General features: G+C 43.0%; 1 protein-coding gene and 1 long non-coding RNA gene across 2 annotated transcripts in view; both read left to right on the forward strand.

Moving 5' to 3' along the window:
* LOC138428229 (uncharacterized) overlaps window positions 1-18144 on the forward strand; it is a 1104918-nt gene that overhangs the window by 995766 nt on the left and 91008 nt on the right. The gene's annotated exons all lie outside the window — the stretch shown is intronic.
* LOC138428204 (phosphoinositide 3-kinase regulatory subunit 4-like) overlaps window positions 1-18144 on the forward strand; it is a 62229-nt gene that overhangs the window by 21892 nt on the left and 22193 nt on the right. The window contains 5 exon segments of the mRNA XM_069568621.1: window positions 2306-2479; window positions 11166-11311; window positions 13539-13596; window positions 13599-13744; window positions 16314-16320. Of these exon segments, the coding sequence (XP_069424722.1) occupies window positions 2306-2479; window positions 11166-11311; window positions 13539-13596; window positions 13599-13744; window positions 16314-16320 (531 nt within the window).

The following is an 18144-nucleotide window of genomic DNA, read 5'->3' on the forward strand; positions in this document are numbered from 1 at the left end:
ACCCACTCTAGTATTCTTAGCTGGAGAATCCCATGGACAGAGGAACCTGGCGGGCTGCAGTCCAAGGGGTTGCAGAGAGTCGAATACGACTGAGTGACTAAGCACAGCATAGCATGAACTGCTTAATTAATCTTTATTTGGGGCTGTGGTATGAGGTGAAATCTAAATTTTTTTCAGGAATGTAACCAGTTTTCCCAACATTACTTACTAAACATTTCCTTTATTTTCCATTTATTTGTGAAGCTTCTATTATCGTCTGTTGCATGCATATATCTTTTAGGGTCCCTTTTCTAGCTATCCTATTCCACTGATTATTTTTTTCACTTCTCTGCTCAATATTGTACTCTTTATATATTATTAAAGAGTATAATTTATTTATATATTATATTTTAATTATTATATATTTATAAGCAACGTTAGTATCTGGTAGAATAAGCTCTCCAAATGTCAGTCTTTTCCAAAATATTTTGAGATATTTTAGTTTGTTACACGTTTTAGTTTGTAAAGTTTCTGAATAGAATTCACTGGAACTTTAGACAGTGTGTTTTCTTTTACTACAGAAAACAATTCTAAAATTCTTTCTTAATTATAAGGGAAATATGCTTTTGCAGATTACTCAAACTATAAGAAGTGATGTATGAAAGGCAGTAGTTGCACTTTGCAGAGGCACACACTCTGGTGTGTGGTTTTGGTTTGATGTCTCCAGGAGACTGTTGCTATCTTATATAGTATTTTCATATAGTTCTTTTTAGGAGTATCAGTTTTATACTTTATCTCTTGACTTTTTCCTGCGCCAGATGAAGAGTTAACTCACTTACATCATAATCTGATCCCCCTTGTCCTCTGTTTTGAGGTGTTGATCACTGTGTTTGCAGTGGTTGTTTTTAGATTGTTGTTTTTGTAACTTTAATTCACTTGTTTCTTAATTGGCCTTCTGATTTGGACTGCAAAGAATTTTGTGTTTCCCTCCTTCCTCCTTCACTTCCTTCATTCCTTTTTTACCTTTTTCTTTCTTTCTGCTTCTTCTGTTGGTTGATAATTCAACTAACAATTGCATTTTTATGGTTGATAATATTTAAATTCTGTTCTGTAATCATAATGAAGTCTCTTCTGTTTGTATAGATTAATTCTGAAAATTCAAAATAATTTACGTGAGTGTGTAAATTTTATTGACTTTAGCACCAAGTAGTGGGCTGTGCTTATAATTGCTTCACTACAGTTCTGATGCCATGACTGTTATCACTTGATGAGAATGTCTATAGCGTCAAGGTCAATGGATTCTTTTTTCTATCCTCTGCAAACAACTAAATACATAGTACATTGTAATTTATTTCATTTTTACACACTGACTTTCTTGAACAGTTTTTTTTTTTTCGTCCTGAAGTTTGAGTTTTTTGTTTTCCTTTTAGAGAGAAAATATACCTCCTTCACTCTGTCTATAATATTTAGCTTCTTTCTTACTAGTTTTACCTATTGCTTGTAATCTCTTCCATTTTTCTTCTTAATAACATTTTTGAAGTTGATTGACTTTTAGTTTTAATTTGGGCTGGTTGATTTCTAGGTCTTTACTAGGTATTATCCTTTTCCCCCCTTGAATTCTTGCTTTATATTTACCATTTTGTGTTTCTACATTTTCCTCATTTTGTTGGCAAACATCCTCAAGAAACTCTCTTAGAATGTTTGCATGGGAGGTAACCACGTGTAGTTCTTGCATGTCTCATGCTGACTCACTTTTGTATCCTCATTTTATGGACAGTTTGGGTTTGCAGTTCCTTCCACAATCTCGACGATCTTGCCCTGTCATGTTCTGGCCTGCATGGGTGCTGAGATGATCATCAGATGCCCGTCTGATTCTACTTCCTTTTTAGGGGATCTGTGTTTTCCCTTCTGTAAGCTTATAGGATCTTTTTCCCCTTGGTGTCACAGAATTCTTGATGATGGGCATTGGTGTGGGTCTTTTTTATTTATTGTGCTGAGTAGGAAATGCAGTGTCTCTCCGTGGGTTATTGCTTAATATATTTGGCTTTTGATTCGTTTTATTCCCTGGTGGCTCAGTGGTAAAGAATCTGCCTGCAGTGCACGAGACCCAGGTTCGATCCCTAGTCGGGAAGATCCCCTGGAGAAGGGAATGGTAACCCACTCCAGTATTCTTGCCTGGAGGATTCCCTGGATAGGGGAGCCTGACAGGCTACAGTCCATGGGGTCACAAAGAGTTGAGGACACGACTGGGCAACTAACACTTTCACTGATGACATTTGTACTTTCAGGTATAAAAAAGTCATGTGTGGTTGCTTCTCTTTTTCAGGTGTCGCTGCCTATGTTGGCTGGCAGAGCTCCTGAATTCTCAAACCCCTGCTGCAACAAGGTCTTAGTGATGCTGAGGAATTTGTTATTGTGAAAGCTCTTAATGCCCTTACCTGTATGTGTCAATTAGGGCTGCTGCAAAAACCCCATGTCTACGAGTTGGCCAGTGATATGGGTAAGTTTTTGCTTCTTAAAATTAGGATGGGAAACCTGGGAGTGGTAAGAGAAACCTGGGCTTCCCTGGGGGCTCACATGGCAAAGAGTCTGCCTGCAGTGCAGGAGGCCTGAGTCCCATCACTGGGTTGGGAAGGTCCCCTGGGAAAGGGAATGACTGCAGCTGATTGATAGCATTGTGAAATTTCTAGACCATCTAGAGTTGGATTTTCAGCTCTTTCGTCTCTTGTGTGTGTGTGTGCACAAGCGTGCACACCCTCATGCATGCTTATACCTACATGCGTGTTGTTTGTGAGTGACACGCAGGCCACTCACAGGAGCATTGGTTCTCCAGCCCAGACTGGGAAGTACATCTTTGTTTTAATCTGTAGTTACGTCTTGGTGATCCTTGAAAGACTGGAGATTTTTTTTGTAATGCAGTGTAGGTGAAGTCTTTAACTGCTCTGAAGAGGTAGCTTATGTTTTTGGACACTCAGTTGTTAGAGACTGTATGTGAGAGATTGTCTGTGACTTCTGTCATTACACGGATCACCGGTTAAACACTTGTAGTATCGCCATTACTACTGTTAGTAATTTCATTAACCAATGAAAGGATTAATTCCTTGACCTTTATAATAGTTAACCTATGTTTATCAATTTAAAATTCAGAATAAGAACAAACAGATATATGTGACTTTGTAAAAGTAAAAATATTAGAAGCTTTTAGTTTTTGTATCACTTCATTTTAAGGAAGTAACCAATGTGAGATTGCAAGTTGGCTTTGTACCGAGAAGACATGAAATCTTAGACAATTACCTTTTTAGATAAAATATTTTATTACTGCTTAATGCTTTGCCAATAGAATTTATAAAAACTCAAAATTAGTTAGATTTGATTGATAAGTTTTTTTTGAGGTAATCCTTGGAGAAAAAAAGACAAAGAAATTATTATTTTGATTATTTAAATTAGATGGTTAGATAGTAGAGGTATAAAATTTCTGGAAGTATTTATGCATGAATATAGATTTTTAAAAGAAAAAAATTGTGGAAATTTGCATATATGTAGATTTCTTATTGTGCACTCTAATATCTATAATCATTCTTTTAGATTGTAATCCTAGTTTGAATTTGATGATTATATTAAAAAGAATTTAATAGTGAAGTTTTGAGTATTGGCAATGTAATTGTGATAAAAATCTCTGCTACATTGAAATGCTTTTCTTTTGTGTTTTAATCTACAAAGTACTAAACCTTGAGGGAATCATCTCTCTTTTTTCCTCAGTTTTTAAAGAGCTAATAGCTTGGGAAGCAAAAGTTATTAATATAATAAAAGATGTTAGAACATCTTTTGAGTTTCTTGTCCTATGTAGTATAAGGCAGATGTAGAAAACACCCCTTTTCACATAAGAATATGAAAGAGAAAATGTATCATCCTAACAAATATCTTGCTGCCTGGAATATTTTCCTGTTCATTTCTCACATCAACGTTGTTCTTTTTCCTCCTGTGAAAGTGGCATTGCCTTTTAAAAAGGGTCAAAGTTTCCTTGCTTTTCACTTTGATATTCTTTATTCTAATGAAAATCCTCTGTATATAAATATGTACTTGTATATTATAATTTCACATAATGTATTCCTTCTGTTGCTTATTTGGAAATTATTTTTGATATTTAATATATAAATAGCATTTTATTTATCTGCAAAATGGATGTCTGTCAATTTTTAAGCAAAAATTATCATTAAAAATAGTTTTTTACCTCTTGCCAAAATCTACACATATTTTTCTGAGTTCTGCTGTTTCTAGTCGGGGTCTTCAAGTATCTTAAGTTTAACGTCAAAGTAATTATCTTGAGGTATAGAACAAATTTGGAGCATTTTGGATGTGGAACTCCCTTGGAACTAGAACTGAATTTGATACTACCTATGGGGATGAAAACGATCCTTGCTGAGAAAAATCAAGCAAACAATCATTTGTTGGCATTTTGAACTGTTTAAAAGAAAAACGTTTTTAATAACTTAGAAACACCTACTTACTTAAAAACCAGATGATAAACTGTGCCTCTCTCTGTTGTTCTGTCTTTATGTGTGGTTAGTCTGTTCTAGTGATTCTTAATGGGAATTGGGTTGGTGGTGGTGATGGTTATAATTGATATTAATCAGTCTTCCCACTTTGAATTTATGGAAACCCACCTTTCCCTCTTGTCATTGTTCAGTGGCCAAGTCATGTCCGAGTCTTTGCGACCCTGTGGACTGTAGCCCACCAGGCTCCCCTGTCTGTGAGACTTCCCAGGCAAGGATATTGGAGCCGGTTGGCGTTTGCTTCTCCAGGGATCTTCCCGACCCAGGGATCAAACCCGCGTCTCCTTCCCTGGCAGGCGGGTTCTTCACTGCTGAGCCACCTGGGAAGCCTCGCTTTGCTTCCACCTGTCCCCAGAAAACTGGGAGTGTATTGGATGTTTTATGGAAAATCCTCTTGATTCTGTTTTCTTGTATTTGGCATGTTTGAGGTTCTCCGTATCCGTTAGCTGCTTACCGACACAGTAATGCTGTGTGAAAATCAACCGTGAGATCTCAGGAAGTGCTTCAGTCAGGTTCTCATCATGCATCTAGGTGTGAGCTCTGTGGGCGGCTCTGCTTCAGGCCTTGCGTCTCCCGGCCGGTGTGTGGGGACTGGGATGCATCTGTCTCCCTTGGGCCCACGTCGGAGGGCAGCTCCTCCCCGGGTGGCGTCCTGGGCGGAGGCAGAAGCCCAGCCGTGCTGCGCATTTCGAGCCTCTGTCTGTGACGCCTGCAGACGCCCCATTGGCCAGAGCAGGTGCTGTGACTGAGATGAGGGGCGGGCAGAGAGGGCCCCTTTGTGCAGGTGAGCGCCAGGTAAGGGTGTGCCCGTGCAGCTCAGATAACACAGAGGACCGGGGCCCCTGATCCCGCCTCGTCTTCTGCCAGGTCGTCTTTTGAGTTCCTTTTTGGAGGTTTTTCAGTGTTTTTCCAGCCCTCATTTTCTCTGTTGTCAGAGGGAAACTTCAGCTCTTCCATCGTTGGCTCTCTCAGAAGCTGCAGGGTGTTAATGGAATAACCAAAATCACCTCCATGTGTAGAAAATTGGAAATGGGAGAACTCTGGAGACAGATACCTTGAACAATCTTTTTCTCTTGCCCTATTTAAGTAATATTAGCACAAAATAGTATTCTTTTTTTTTTATCATTTCTTAAATTTATTTTTTATGGAACTGGCCCTGGTTTGTAACATCATCCAGGTTTCATGTGTACAGCATTGTATTTCTGCTTCTGTGCACACTGCAGTGTTCAGTTCTGTTCAGTCGCTCAGTCGTGTCTGACTCTTTGTGACCCCGTGAATCGCAGCACGCCAGGCCTCCCTGTCCATCACCAACTGCCGCAGTTCACTCAGACTCACATCCATCGAGTCGGTGATGCCATCCAGCCATCTCATCCTCTGCCGTCCCCTTGTCCTCCTGCCCCAAATCCCTCCCAGCATCAGAGTTCCAGGTTGCATAGGAAATAAAGCTAAATTTTGTCAATAAAGCTATAATGAGCATAGAAAGTAAGTAAGTGAAGTCGCTCAGTCATGTCCGACTCTTTGCAACCCCATGGACTGTAGCCTACCAGGCTTCTCCGTCCATGGGATTCTCCAGGCAAGAATACTGAAGTGGGTTACCATTTCCTTCTCCAGGGGATCTTCCCGACCCAGGCATTGGAGGCAGATACTTTAACCTCTGAGCTACCAGGGAATCCCCAAATGAGCAGAGGGGTGCATATATCTTTTTGAATTAGTGTTTTATTGTTTGGATAAATCACTTACGTGTGGCACACCAAATAGCCAGAAATAGCTGGATCTTATGGTATTCTGTTATTAACTTGTTGAGGAATCTCCACAGTGCTTTCCATAGTGAATCCTCAAATTTCCACTTCTACAGTGTAAAAAGGTTTCCTTTTCTACACGTGCTTTCCAGCACTTGCTGTCTCTCATCTTTTTGATAACTTCCATTCTGAGAGAGTGAGGTAGTAGCTCATTGTGATTTTGATTTGCATTTCCCTTATCATCAGTGATGGTGAAAATCGTGACATGTGTCTGCCGGCCAACTGTATGTCTTCTTTGGAGAAATTCAGCTCCTCTACCCATTTATGCTGCAGGCTGTTGTTTTTTGGCTGTTGAGTTGTCTGAGTTCTTTATCTATATTGACATTAACCCCTTATCAGCTCCATGACTTGCAGATAGCTTCTCCCAAGCTATCTTGTTTTGTGCAAAAGCTTTTTAGTTTGGTGTCGCCCCATTTGTTTATTTTTGTTTCTCTTGTCTGAGGAGACATATCTGAAGATTTTTGCCAAGACTTTTGTCAGAGAGCATGCAGTTTATGTTTTCGTTAGTTGTTCTGTTTTTCCAGCGCTATTTAAGAGACAGCCTTTTTCCACTGTATATCGTGTGCTCTTGTTCACAAGTGTGGGTTTATTTGTCTCTGGGTGATGATCTATCCACTGGTGTAAGTGGGGTGTTAAAGTCCCCTGGCTCCTCTCTTGCGGTCCGCTCTTGCTTTGTTGTGGTGCTCCTGAGTTAGGGGTGTGTGTGTGTGTGTGTGTGTGTGTGTGTGTATAAATCACTGTTATGTCTTCCTGATGCATCGTCCGGTTTGTCGTTACATGCTGTTCATCTTTGTCTTTTGTTGCCTTTTTTGGCTCGAAGGCTGTTTTACTTGATGTGAGTATGGCTGCGTTCCTCTGATTGGGCTGTCATTTGGAGCCTTCTGTCCCTTCTCTTTGAGCCTATGTTTGTCCTTAGAGCCGAGTTAAGTGTCCTGGCGGCAGCATATATAGTTGGCTCTTATTTTTTCTTTTAACCTGTTATCTTGTATCAGGTTGTAGCCGATTAACAACGTTGTGATCGCTTCAGCTGAACAGCAAAGGCCTGAGCCGTCCATATACACGCATCCATTCTCCCCTAAGCTCCCCTCCCACCCAGGCTGCCGCATGACATTGCAGAGTTGCATGTGCTGTGCGGTGGTTGGTCATCTGCTTCTGATACAGCAGTGTGCACAGATCCACCCCGGGCTCCTGTGCCTTCCACCGTCCTTCCCCCGTGGCAACCACGGCTTCGTTCTCTAAGTCTGTGCATCTCTTGCTGCTCTGCAGATCAGTTAATTTGAAACATTTGTTTTTAGGTTCCATGTATAAGGGATGTCATGGGCTTCCTTGGTGTTCTCTACGGTAAAGAATCTGCCTGCAATGCGGGAGACCTGGCTTTGATCCCTGGGTGGGGAAGATCCGCAGGAGAAGGGAATGGCCACCCACTCCAGTATTCTTGCCTGGAAAATCCCTGGACGGAGGAGCCTGACAGGCTACAGTCCATGTGGTTACCCTGAGGTTTATATAAAACATCTCATAGGTACATGTGTCTTTTTCAATTCTGGTTTCTTCAGGGTATATGCCTAGGAGTGGGATTGCTGGATTATATGGTGGTTTTATTCCTGATTTTTTTTAAAGGAATCTCCATACTGTCTTCCATAGTGGCTATATCAATTTACATTCCTGCCAAGAGTACAAGAGGGTTCCCTTTTCTCCACACCCTCTGCAGTATTTATTGTTTGTAGACTTTTTGGTGATGGCCGTTCTGACCAGTGAGAGGTGATATCTTATTGTAGTTTTGATTTGTAGTTTCCTCTTCATCTATTTATATATATATATGACATATATATCATTGGAAGGACTAATGTTGAAGCTGAAACTCCAGTACTTTGGCCATGTGATGCGAAGAGCTGACTCATTTGAAAAGACCCTGATGCTGGGAAAGATGGAAGGCAGAAGGAGAGGGGGATGACAGAGGATGAGATGGTTGGATGGCATCACTGACTCGATGGACATGGGTTTGGGTAAAGTCCGGGAGTTGGTGATGGACAGGGAGGCCTGGTGTGCTGCAGTCCATGGGGTCGCAAAGAGTTGGACACGACGGAGGGACTGGACTGAACTTCGTTTGTGTAGACTTCTGTGTTTCTGAGAGTGTTCCTTCATTTGTGTGATACTTGTCTGCCTTTTCATGATTATTTCTTAAACTTACCGTGTTTGAGGTCTCCTTTTCCCAGGCTTTGAGGGTGAATTCTTTCTTCCTTTTGGTTTCTGCCTGCCTAAGGTTGGTCCAGTGGTTGGTGTGAGCTTCATTTAGGGTGAGATTTGTGCTGAGTGTTTGTGTCTTTGTTTTTCCTCTGAGGGGCAAGGCTGAGTGAGGTGGTGATCCTGTCTGCTGATGATTGGGTTTGTGATTTTGCTTTGTGTGTTGTTCAGATGAGGCATCCTGCACAGGATGCTGCTGGCAGTTGGGTGATGCGGGGTCTTGTATTGAGGTGGTTTCCTTCGTGGGGGTTCTCACTACTTGATACTCCCTAGGGCGAGTTCTCTGGTCGTCTAGGCTTAGAGTCAGTGCTCCCAGTGCAGAGGCTCAGGGCTGGATCTCGCCAGTCCCAGCACAAGGGGCTCCTCGTGTTCTTATTCTAGAGGCATGGGCTTTAAAGGTTTCCGTTTCGGAGACACTGGGACCTCCTTGCAGCGATGACGGAGGTCAATGTTTTTCTGGTGAATCGGGAGAAAGACTCCCTGTTTTCCTCCGGGGAAGCCTGCCCGCACCTCGCGCACCTTGGTGGGCTCCTCGCAGTCACAGAAGCTGAGCCCCACGCGGGGCTCCGGAAGACCTCAGAAGCTGCCTTCTGACCCTTTGGATGGGATGGTCACTGAAGGGGGTGGTCCTTCTTGGGTGCTGGTGCCATTCTGCTTTCTCAGAAGCGTCGTCGCTCGCTGACAGAGTCATGCGCGCAAACTTTCTTTTTTGCATTTTAGTCTCTTTAGTTAAGTGTCCCTTCTGTCCATTAATTTCATTCCTGAGCTCACTGGACTGCCTCTGAGTTTTCCTGTGGCTCTTTGAGTTTCCTCATGACAGCTGTCTAGAATTCTCTGTCAGATCCCTGTACTCAGTGGCTTTAGTTTCTGGAGAATTTTCCTTTCCTTTTTGTGGCACAATCTTCCTGCTGTTCTTCAAGGTGCTTGATGAGGGTGTTTCACTTCCTGTGCCTTGGAAATAGTGAAGGCTTCTTGATTCTGGTTCAGCAGGCTGGAAGTTAGCAGTCTTTCTCTGTTGTCCGTTAGGTGGCACTATAGCCTAACTTTTAAAGTTCCTTTGTGCGTGCTGCCTCTGGTTATCTTGAGGAGCCTGAGGGTCCCACCCTCTGCTGCCTGGTGGTGGTATGCTTTGCGCTGCCGCTGTTGGTAGCATCGTTGCTCGGGCACCAGGGTAGTGGGCCCTTGGTCCCGTGCAGGGTCTTCCGAGCCCCTGGCACTGCTCTCACAGGATGAGGGGAGGGTGGACAAGAGCTGGGGGCGCGGGCCTGTCTCTGTCGGGCCTTCTGTTGCAAGGTGTGAGGGCTTTGCTGCGGTGGCGGAAGGTGTGGGGGCTGGAGTTGTGGGCGCCTCTGTGACTGGGGCGACGGGGTCCTGGCCCACTGCCGCTGCCGCCCGGTCACCGGAGGCTGTTGGTGCTGCTACACGGGAGGCCAGAGCCTCTGGGGCCGCGGCTCAGCTGCCGTGGGTGGAGGGCAGACTGCAGTCTCCACTGTGTATTCCCTGGGCCCACCTTCCCTGTTTGCTCCGGTCCCCCCACCTCTAAACGTCTAGGTAAGTGGAATTCTGCACCTCGTTGTGTTGGGCAGAGGCACCTTTGTTGAGTTTTCGGTGTTGTGCTGATTGTAAAGGGCAAAGACAAAGGGAGCGTCTCACTCCACCGTAGGATCAGCACTGTGGTGGCAGAAGTCTTAGTTCCCTGTTAGCCTGAATCTCCTATGACGTCAGTGTTTTTTAAATGATGATGTCTTCGTAGGCTCAGAACTGATAGGTTTTTGCTTTTTGTTGTTGTTTTGCTTTTAGAAGTGTGAATTTTATTCTAAATCCAGTTAGTTTAGCTGTGTGAATTTTATCCTAAATCTTCAATTAGTTGAAATCATTGACGTTAAGTGTCGTACCGAAAATAGTTAAAAGATGTGAAAAGATACTTAATTTTGTGGTTTAATCTTCCATCTTAACTCTTTAACAGTGGGCAGCATATGTTTTCTGCCTTTCAGTCTCAATTCATATTGCCTTGTGAATGAATTCATGAGTATTCGTATTTGATACGATCAGATCTTTGCATGTAAATGAGTGTCAGTCAGGTGAGATCATTCCCTTCATCCAAGCCGCGACTTGGCGGAGAAACGCCTTCGCCGTTCCTTGCCCTGTGTGGTGGCTGTGCGTCCCTGGACCTCCGTCAGGTGGATGACATGGGGTCACAGTCTGCCGTGTGCTGCTGGGACTCGAGTCTCTGTCCTGTGGTTTTTAAGTCAGTCTCGTGAGTGAGGACGTGTCCCCCCTCGTCAGCCCTGACTGAAAACATGACAGTTTGAATCCCAAGGAAAGAGGGACCTGTTTTTGCCCCCTTACGGTATTGTTCATAGTTATGGGCGGGAATAGTATGACATCAGAATGTTCGCCTGGCTCAGTTTATGTCCCAGGACAGTCAGAGGCAACCTGATAGTAACATTTGGTATAATCCCTGTATCAGTAGTGTTGTAAGGGAACCATTTGTTGATCTTAATAGTGGGAAACTCTTTATGAACATGGTATCTTGATAGTGTGGAACTCTTTATGAACGTGGTTGAATCCATGCCTTTTTTTCCGCTCTTAGCCCGCTTTCTGTGTCATCCCACCCTATGGATACGCTATGGTGCTGTGGGATTTATCACCGTGGTAGCTCACCAACTAAGCACAGCTGATGTCTACTGCGAACTGCCGCCTTACCTTGACCCATATATTACTCAACCAATAATACAGGTATGCATGTTCCAGCTTGGAATCAATCCTCCCTTCTAGCTGTGCCCCTTTAAGAAAGAGGTTTGGAGAGTCCTGTTTTTATTTAAACTTTTAAAGATTTAAATTGGACTACAGACTTCTCCCATTTCTTTCAAGGTAGTTCATGTTAATGAACAAACGCTCTGGAAGGTGAGAGGAGTCCAGGGAGCCGCTATGCTGTCCAGCATGTTGAGTGTAACGCAGCGCTCAGTGGCTCACCCTTTCTCCTTCTGTGCAGTGTCTGAAGCATCTTCTGTTAAGGGAAGTGTAGCAGGAATATATATTGATGGGCCTGCTTTTGTTGTAAGTATATAGCTGATTTCAGCCCAGGTCCACATTGATAACAAATTGGAATCAGGCTTTTTCCAGAATTGGTTTTTAGAGCACTCACTGGTTCTGGTTTCTTTCGTTTTTCTCTCTTTTTAATCTCCAGACAACTGACCCCTCTTGCTCCCCACCCCTCCCCCACCCCTTCCCAAGCAGTGTAGCACCTGTTGAGAAACTTTGGGTCTTTGGTTTGTACAAGGCAATTATTTATCCAGCTTGTCAGTGTATATACCCTTCATTTTGCTGGACAGCCAGCTATCAAAATATTGATAGATATTTAAATTGAATGGACTTTTGAGAGGTGACTCTAGTTGCTAAAGCATCCTAAAATACTCGTTTTGCCTTTGGAAGTTCCTATTCCTCCCTAGCTTTCTCCTACTTTTATAAGCCCAGTGTGCTTTCCCTGTGGTTGGAGTAAATGACCTTGGATATCCTTTGCAAATAAGTGGCTGTGACTCCCTTCAGTCTTTCCTTTTCATAATAGATTAATCCAGTGTGGGGAATCATCATTCTTTCTTTCCTAGAGTTTGTAAATTAAAATTTTCATCCTGAGAACAATTTATCTATCTGTGAAAGATGGATAATATTGCTAAAAATATGACCTCCTTTTTTGAAGTTTGTTAAGGCTTTCTTAGAAGCCAGGTCTAAAGATTGCTACTGCTTTGACTGCTAATTCTCTTTTGAGCCATAGAAGTTTGGCTCTTTGGAGAAGGCAGTGGCAGCCCATTTCAGTACTCTTGCCTGGAAAATCCCGTGGACAGAGGAGCCTGGTAAGCCACAGTCCATGGGGTCACAAAGAGTCGGACACGACTGAGCGACTTCACTTCACTCACTTCTTACTTTATCACTGGAGAAGGAAATGGCCATTCACTCCAGTATGCTTGCCTGGAGAATCCCATGGACAGGGGAGCCTGGCGGGCCGTGGTCCATGGGGTCGCAGAGTCAGACACGACTGAAGCGACTGAACAAGCAAGCAAGTTTGGCTCTTAAACTATTAATGAAAGAAAGAAGTGTTTCTGGGATTGAAAAATTGCATTCATTTGTAATAACTTTTAGTTGTGTTTCACTGAAGTAAACCTGATATTTACGTGGTTTGTTAGAAATCTGCACCATTCTCCTTGTTTCTCAGAAATTGTTATTCGTGTTACTTTTTGCTTTTATCATTGTTGTATAGTTTGAAAGGCCAGGTTTAGGAGTTGAGAGACTGCTTATCTATATGCTTTACAGTTCTTACTTTTCTGCGGTTTGGATTAGACAAAAGATAACCTTTGTAGGCTGGTTTCTATCAGCCAACTCACCAGGTAGTTAAATCTATCTAAAAAAGTCCTCTTGGTTACTGTTGAACGCCTTTTATTATAAACGCATTGACAAGGAGAACATTTCATCATTGGGGATGAAAAAAGAAGAGATTTTAAGAACTCTATGGAGAGAGTAATGTTTTTTAGAAGTGGTTGAAGCTGTTGGGAAAACCTGCTGACTGAGGGTGGCCTTGTGGCTGTTGGGCATCTTCTCTGGATTAGTACCTTTTGGCTGTTAGACCTGTGAACTTCAGATACTTCATAGATCTGGAAAGTCATCTGACATTTTGAGATCTAGAAAACTTGGGGTCTAAACTTTTCTAGTCTGGACATTGGTAGTATTCAAGTGTGATAGACACAGATGTGTACTCAGAGGCTAACAATGAATGAAGAAATACCTTCACTCTCTAAAGGTCACTGGTGTTCTTTTTTCTTCTAAGCAAAAGTTGCAGATGTTGATATCTCCCGTTTTCTTAGAAAATGAATGCCTATGTTAACTTTACACAGGTTGTATGTATTGAATTTGAAAACAGCTGTACTGTATGTTATATCTTTGGCTAATTCTTTTTATTTTTCTAATAGAGATTGAAAGAAAACTTGTTCTACTCAGTGTTTTAAAAGAGCCAGTAAGTCATTCTCTATTTGATATGCTTTGAGGTCTAAAGATATCACTAGCTTGTTTAGACGTTTTCACATGCATCAGAAGAAGCGAAACGGGTCTCTTCCTGACTGCCCTCCACCTGAGGATCCTGCCATAGCACAGCTGCTGCAGAAGTTGCTCTCACAGATAGTATCACTTTTCCGGAATCTTACATTTAAATGCAGATGTTATAAAAACATGGAGGCATACATCTAGTGTGTAAGCATATTTTTGATTAAGTTGTAGCATAGCAAATGAGTCAATAAATCTGGCAGATAGGCATTTGCTTTGGGATCTAAGGCATGCTGTGATGATGATAAGGCACCGGGTTGAGTTAAATAAGGAATCATGGGAGACCTAGTAAGTTTGCTTGTGGTTACTGGCTATGTAAATGAGGGAAAAAGTAGATACAACCTTAGATTTAAGTATATTCCTGATTGTTATTTCATATTTCGTCAAAAATATAAAGAAGTTCAGTTCGAAAAAAAAATTACAGAACACAAATGCAATAAAGAAAACTCTTGGTTTAATTCAGCTCAAATTTAGAGTCTTCGCTGCATGCAAGCAGGTAAAATGCTGGGACTCATAATGTGTCTTAGATCGAATAAACCCGCAGTTTACTGCTGTGTCTTGGAAATCTGTGGGTTTGAACCCTTGGTAACAAATCGCATTAGAAGTAGGAATCCTTGTTATTATGCTTGGCATTATTCACATCTAGACTCAGCATCCTGTTCTAGAGGGGACGTGTGGATCCTAGGGAAGACGAAGTAGGAGTGTAACTGGTTAGAAAGAAAGGGTGCGGTTCCTGAAAAGATGTTCGTGGGCCTTAAAGTGAATGCTTGGGGTCACCACGAATGAGTGACTTTTAAGTCTGTGGGACGTGATGGTGAAGAGCATGAGTATTGGTTACTGTCTTGTCTAAGAGAAACGAAGAGGAGAAAACACCTGCTGTGGAGAGAGAATCGGTCAGCTTCGGGAGATAAATCCTTTCTCACATGGATGCCTGTCACTGACTGTCTGGTGCTGTCTGATGCCCACATGTTGGTTTGGGTGATTGAACGCTTCAGTAGGCTTCTGTGGGATGCTGGTTAATAACCACCTTGGTTCTTTGAGGTCTAACTTTATCTGGAGACTTGAGCTGCCTCTGAAAGTCCCTTGCAAACCAGTGGTTCTGTTTCCTGTGTTTCAGAGGACTTCAATTTGATATGACTTGAATTGCCAGAGAGCTTGTTTCTTGGAGTTTTCTTTTAACCTTGGCTTGTACGTTAGATGTATTTTCCAGTTTATGGAAAATTGGGTATGGAATCACATTTTCTAGTTCTTTCTCCTGAGCAAGTAATTCTTATCCTATCAAAAAGATTTCCTCATGCAATAAAAAGCACCCCAGTTTAGATGTTTCTTGGAGCGTGAATAGTGTGATTCTTTTGTATCCCTCTCTTCCATGCAAATCCTGTATATTAAGTTGAAATCTTCCATACGGAAGTCTTCTCTTCCGTGTAAGTCGTTAGTCATTTTGTGGAGCCGCCTTAGCTCCTGATTGTTGCTTGTCCCGGTGCAGTGGGTGTCAGTTTCCCGCTGCCCCGGGTAAAGGGAGGGCGAGGGGAGGGGCGGCGTCCATAGCCCTTCTGCGTCCTGCTGCTCCTCTTCCCAGCCCCGGTGCCCTGCTGCTCCCTGGCGCCAGCCCGCACCCCTGGGGTCCCAATGGAAGCGCTGCACTCTCGCTGACTTGTGCTCCTGAGCCTCAGTGCTTGAGGTCCTCACTCATCTCCTTTCTGTGAGTGGAAACGGGGAACACGGAATCCCCTGTCGTATGCCGTTTCTGTGAATAATCTTAGGGGACTAGTCACAGATGGTCTCAGGAGACTCCTCAGGGGCAGGGATGCTCTGCTTCAAGGGCTAGGTGCTGCTGCTGGAAGGGACAGCAGGCTAGAGTCTCCGAGGCCCTCAGCTGCACAGCATGGCACTGGCTTCCCTGGCTTGAGAACACACAGTGAGTCTATTTTCTGTGTTGTGTGCCTGTCCTTGAAATAGGTTTGATGAGTAGGTATTGGCATCATTTTGTTAGATAAGAAAACTGAGGCTCAGTGAGGGTTGTTAAGCTCCTATGCATGCATAGTTAGTGAATTACATTTCAAAGCTAATGTCGGAACCTCAACCTGTCTTCACTCTACATGCCTTCCCCAACCCCCGCCCCACCACTGCAAAGTGCCATCTTGCCTGTCAGAGTGCCTAGAGGATAAGGAACTAAAGCTGAGAGGCTTGCTGGGGTTTTATGTGGACTTAGGAAGAGGCCCCTGGGCAGCTCATCTCTTCCAGCCCTTGGCGAGTCTGTCTTTTTGGTCCCTGTGCTTCTGAGTTTGTCGGGATTCCTGGAAGAGGCCTGGAGCCAGAGGAGGCTTTGGAGGTGGGAACTGAGTCCTTGTCCTAATGTCAGGAATACAGAGGGGAGAAATTAGCCTCTGCAGAATTTACCCTCCTGCAGAATTCTTTTTTTTTTTTTTTGGCTTGGGTTCTTCAGGGCTCTTTTCTGTAGGACCACATGGGGACACTTGAGATACGGTGTGACTAACAGAGGCCTCTTCAGAGCAGCCTAGCATTGCTTCCCTGATATATTCAGAGTACCAGATAATAGACTTAAAGTACACTTCTGGAACATTACCTCTGTGGGAGTTGAAATCTGCCTGTCCTCCAGATTTACAATAGTATTTCCCATCTGGAGGTAACACGTCAGGATTATTTTAGATTGATCTCATCAATAAGAGCTCCCTGTTTTTTTTTTTTTATATTCATTTAATCAGATGCTAGAACAGATACTTTAAGTAACATTTTAAACTTTTACATCTTTTTAACTAAAAGCATTTTGACTTGCTAGTATCGATGCATGGTGTAAAATTGAAAAGGCATATAAGAAGATATACAATAAAATGTAAGTTTTCGTCTAATCTCTCACTCCTGGCCATCCATTTTTCTTTCTCTCTTGATTGTGAATTTTATACTTTTGGGTGCTAAATCGTGTTACACTACACAGTTGGCCCTCTGTATCCACACATTCCACATCCATGAATTCAACCACCGTGGGTTGAAAATATTAAAAAAAAAAAAAAAATTCCGGAAAGTTCCAAAGAGCAAAACTTGAATTTGCCTCATACTGGTAACTATTTACATATTATTTACATTGTATTTACAACTTGTTTTAAATAATATTGACATTGTTTTAGATATGATAAGTAATCTAGAGGTAATTTAAGGTATATAGGAAGGCGTTTGTAGGTTCCTTGCAAATACTGTGCTGCCATTTTATTGAGGGGATCAAGCATCTGGATTTCATTGGGGGTCCTGAGGATGACTGTATAGTGTTGGATTTGTTCTACAGTGAAAGTTACTTGGAGTTGGTTTGATGATGTTAAGCCTTGGTTTTGAGCTTTGTTAGGGGAGATCCAGATCAGCCTGTGGTCAGTGGCCACCTTAGCTTGATTCCTAGGGACTCGTGAGGACGTGATGCTCTGTGTGGTAAGAGGTCTCCCACTTCCGGCTGGTAGGAGCAGAGTGAGTGATCCCCAGGCTTGTCAGCTCTGGGGTTGTTTGGCTTGCTGCTTTCTGTTGCCTTTTCCTGGTCCCAGGTGTTGGTTCATACGCATGTAGCTCAGCGCTCGGTGGGAGACTGGCGGCGCCCTGACCACAGCTCTGGCTTGGCAGGGGGTCTCTCTTCTTCAGGGCTCTGCCCCACGCTTGGCCATTTGGCTTCCTGGAACTCTGATTTGTCTCTTGAACATGGCTCTGATGAACTCTGAGTCCCCCTGACCATCACCCTCCTCATGCCATGGTCTGGAAACTCTCCAAAGAGTAAGCTGGGACAGTCATCAGACTCACCTTTATCTGGGGGAATCAGAGCCCTGTGCTTCCTGTTTTCCAGTGTCTGAAAAGTGTCATCTCATATTTTTTGTCTGGTTTCAGAGTTGTTTTAAATGGGAGGGTAAATCTTGTCCCTGTTATACATCATGGCTGGAAGCAGAAGTCTGACGGATATTAAGGGACTACACTTTTGCTGTAAACGATAGAATGTGAAAGACGAGATCTCTTCAAGAAAATTAGAGATACCAAGGGAACCGTTCATGCAAAGATGGACTCAATAAAGGACAGAAACAGTGTGGATCTAACAGAAGTAGATGATATTAAGAAGAGGTGGTAAGAATATACAGAAGAATAATACAAAAAAGATCTTCAGACCCCGATAGTCACGATGGTGAGATCACTAACCTGCAGCCATACGTCCTGGAGTGCAATGTTAAGTGGGCCTTAGGATGCATCACTACGAACAAATGCACTCAATATGCCAGCAGATTTGGAAAACTCAGCAGGGGCCACAGGACTGAAAAGGGTCAGTTTTCATTCCAGTCGCAAAGAAAGGCATTGCCAAAGAATGCTCAAATTACTGCACAATTGCACTCAGCTCACACACTAGCAAAGGAATGCTCAAAATTATCCAAGTCAGGCTTCAGTAGTACGTGAACCGTGAACTTACAGATGTTCAAGTTGGATTTAGAAAAGGC

The sequence above is a fragment of the Ovis canadensis genome, chromosome 1 (genome assembly GCF_042477335.2).
Source record: "Ovis canadensis isolate MfBH-ARS-UI-01 breed Bighorn chromosome 1, ARS-UI_OviCan_v2, whole genome shotgun sequence".
NCBI classification, from domain to species: Eukaryota; Metazoa; Chordata; class Mammalia; order Artiodactyla; family Bovidae; genus Ovis; species Ovis canadensis.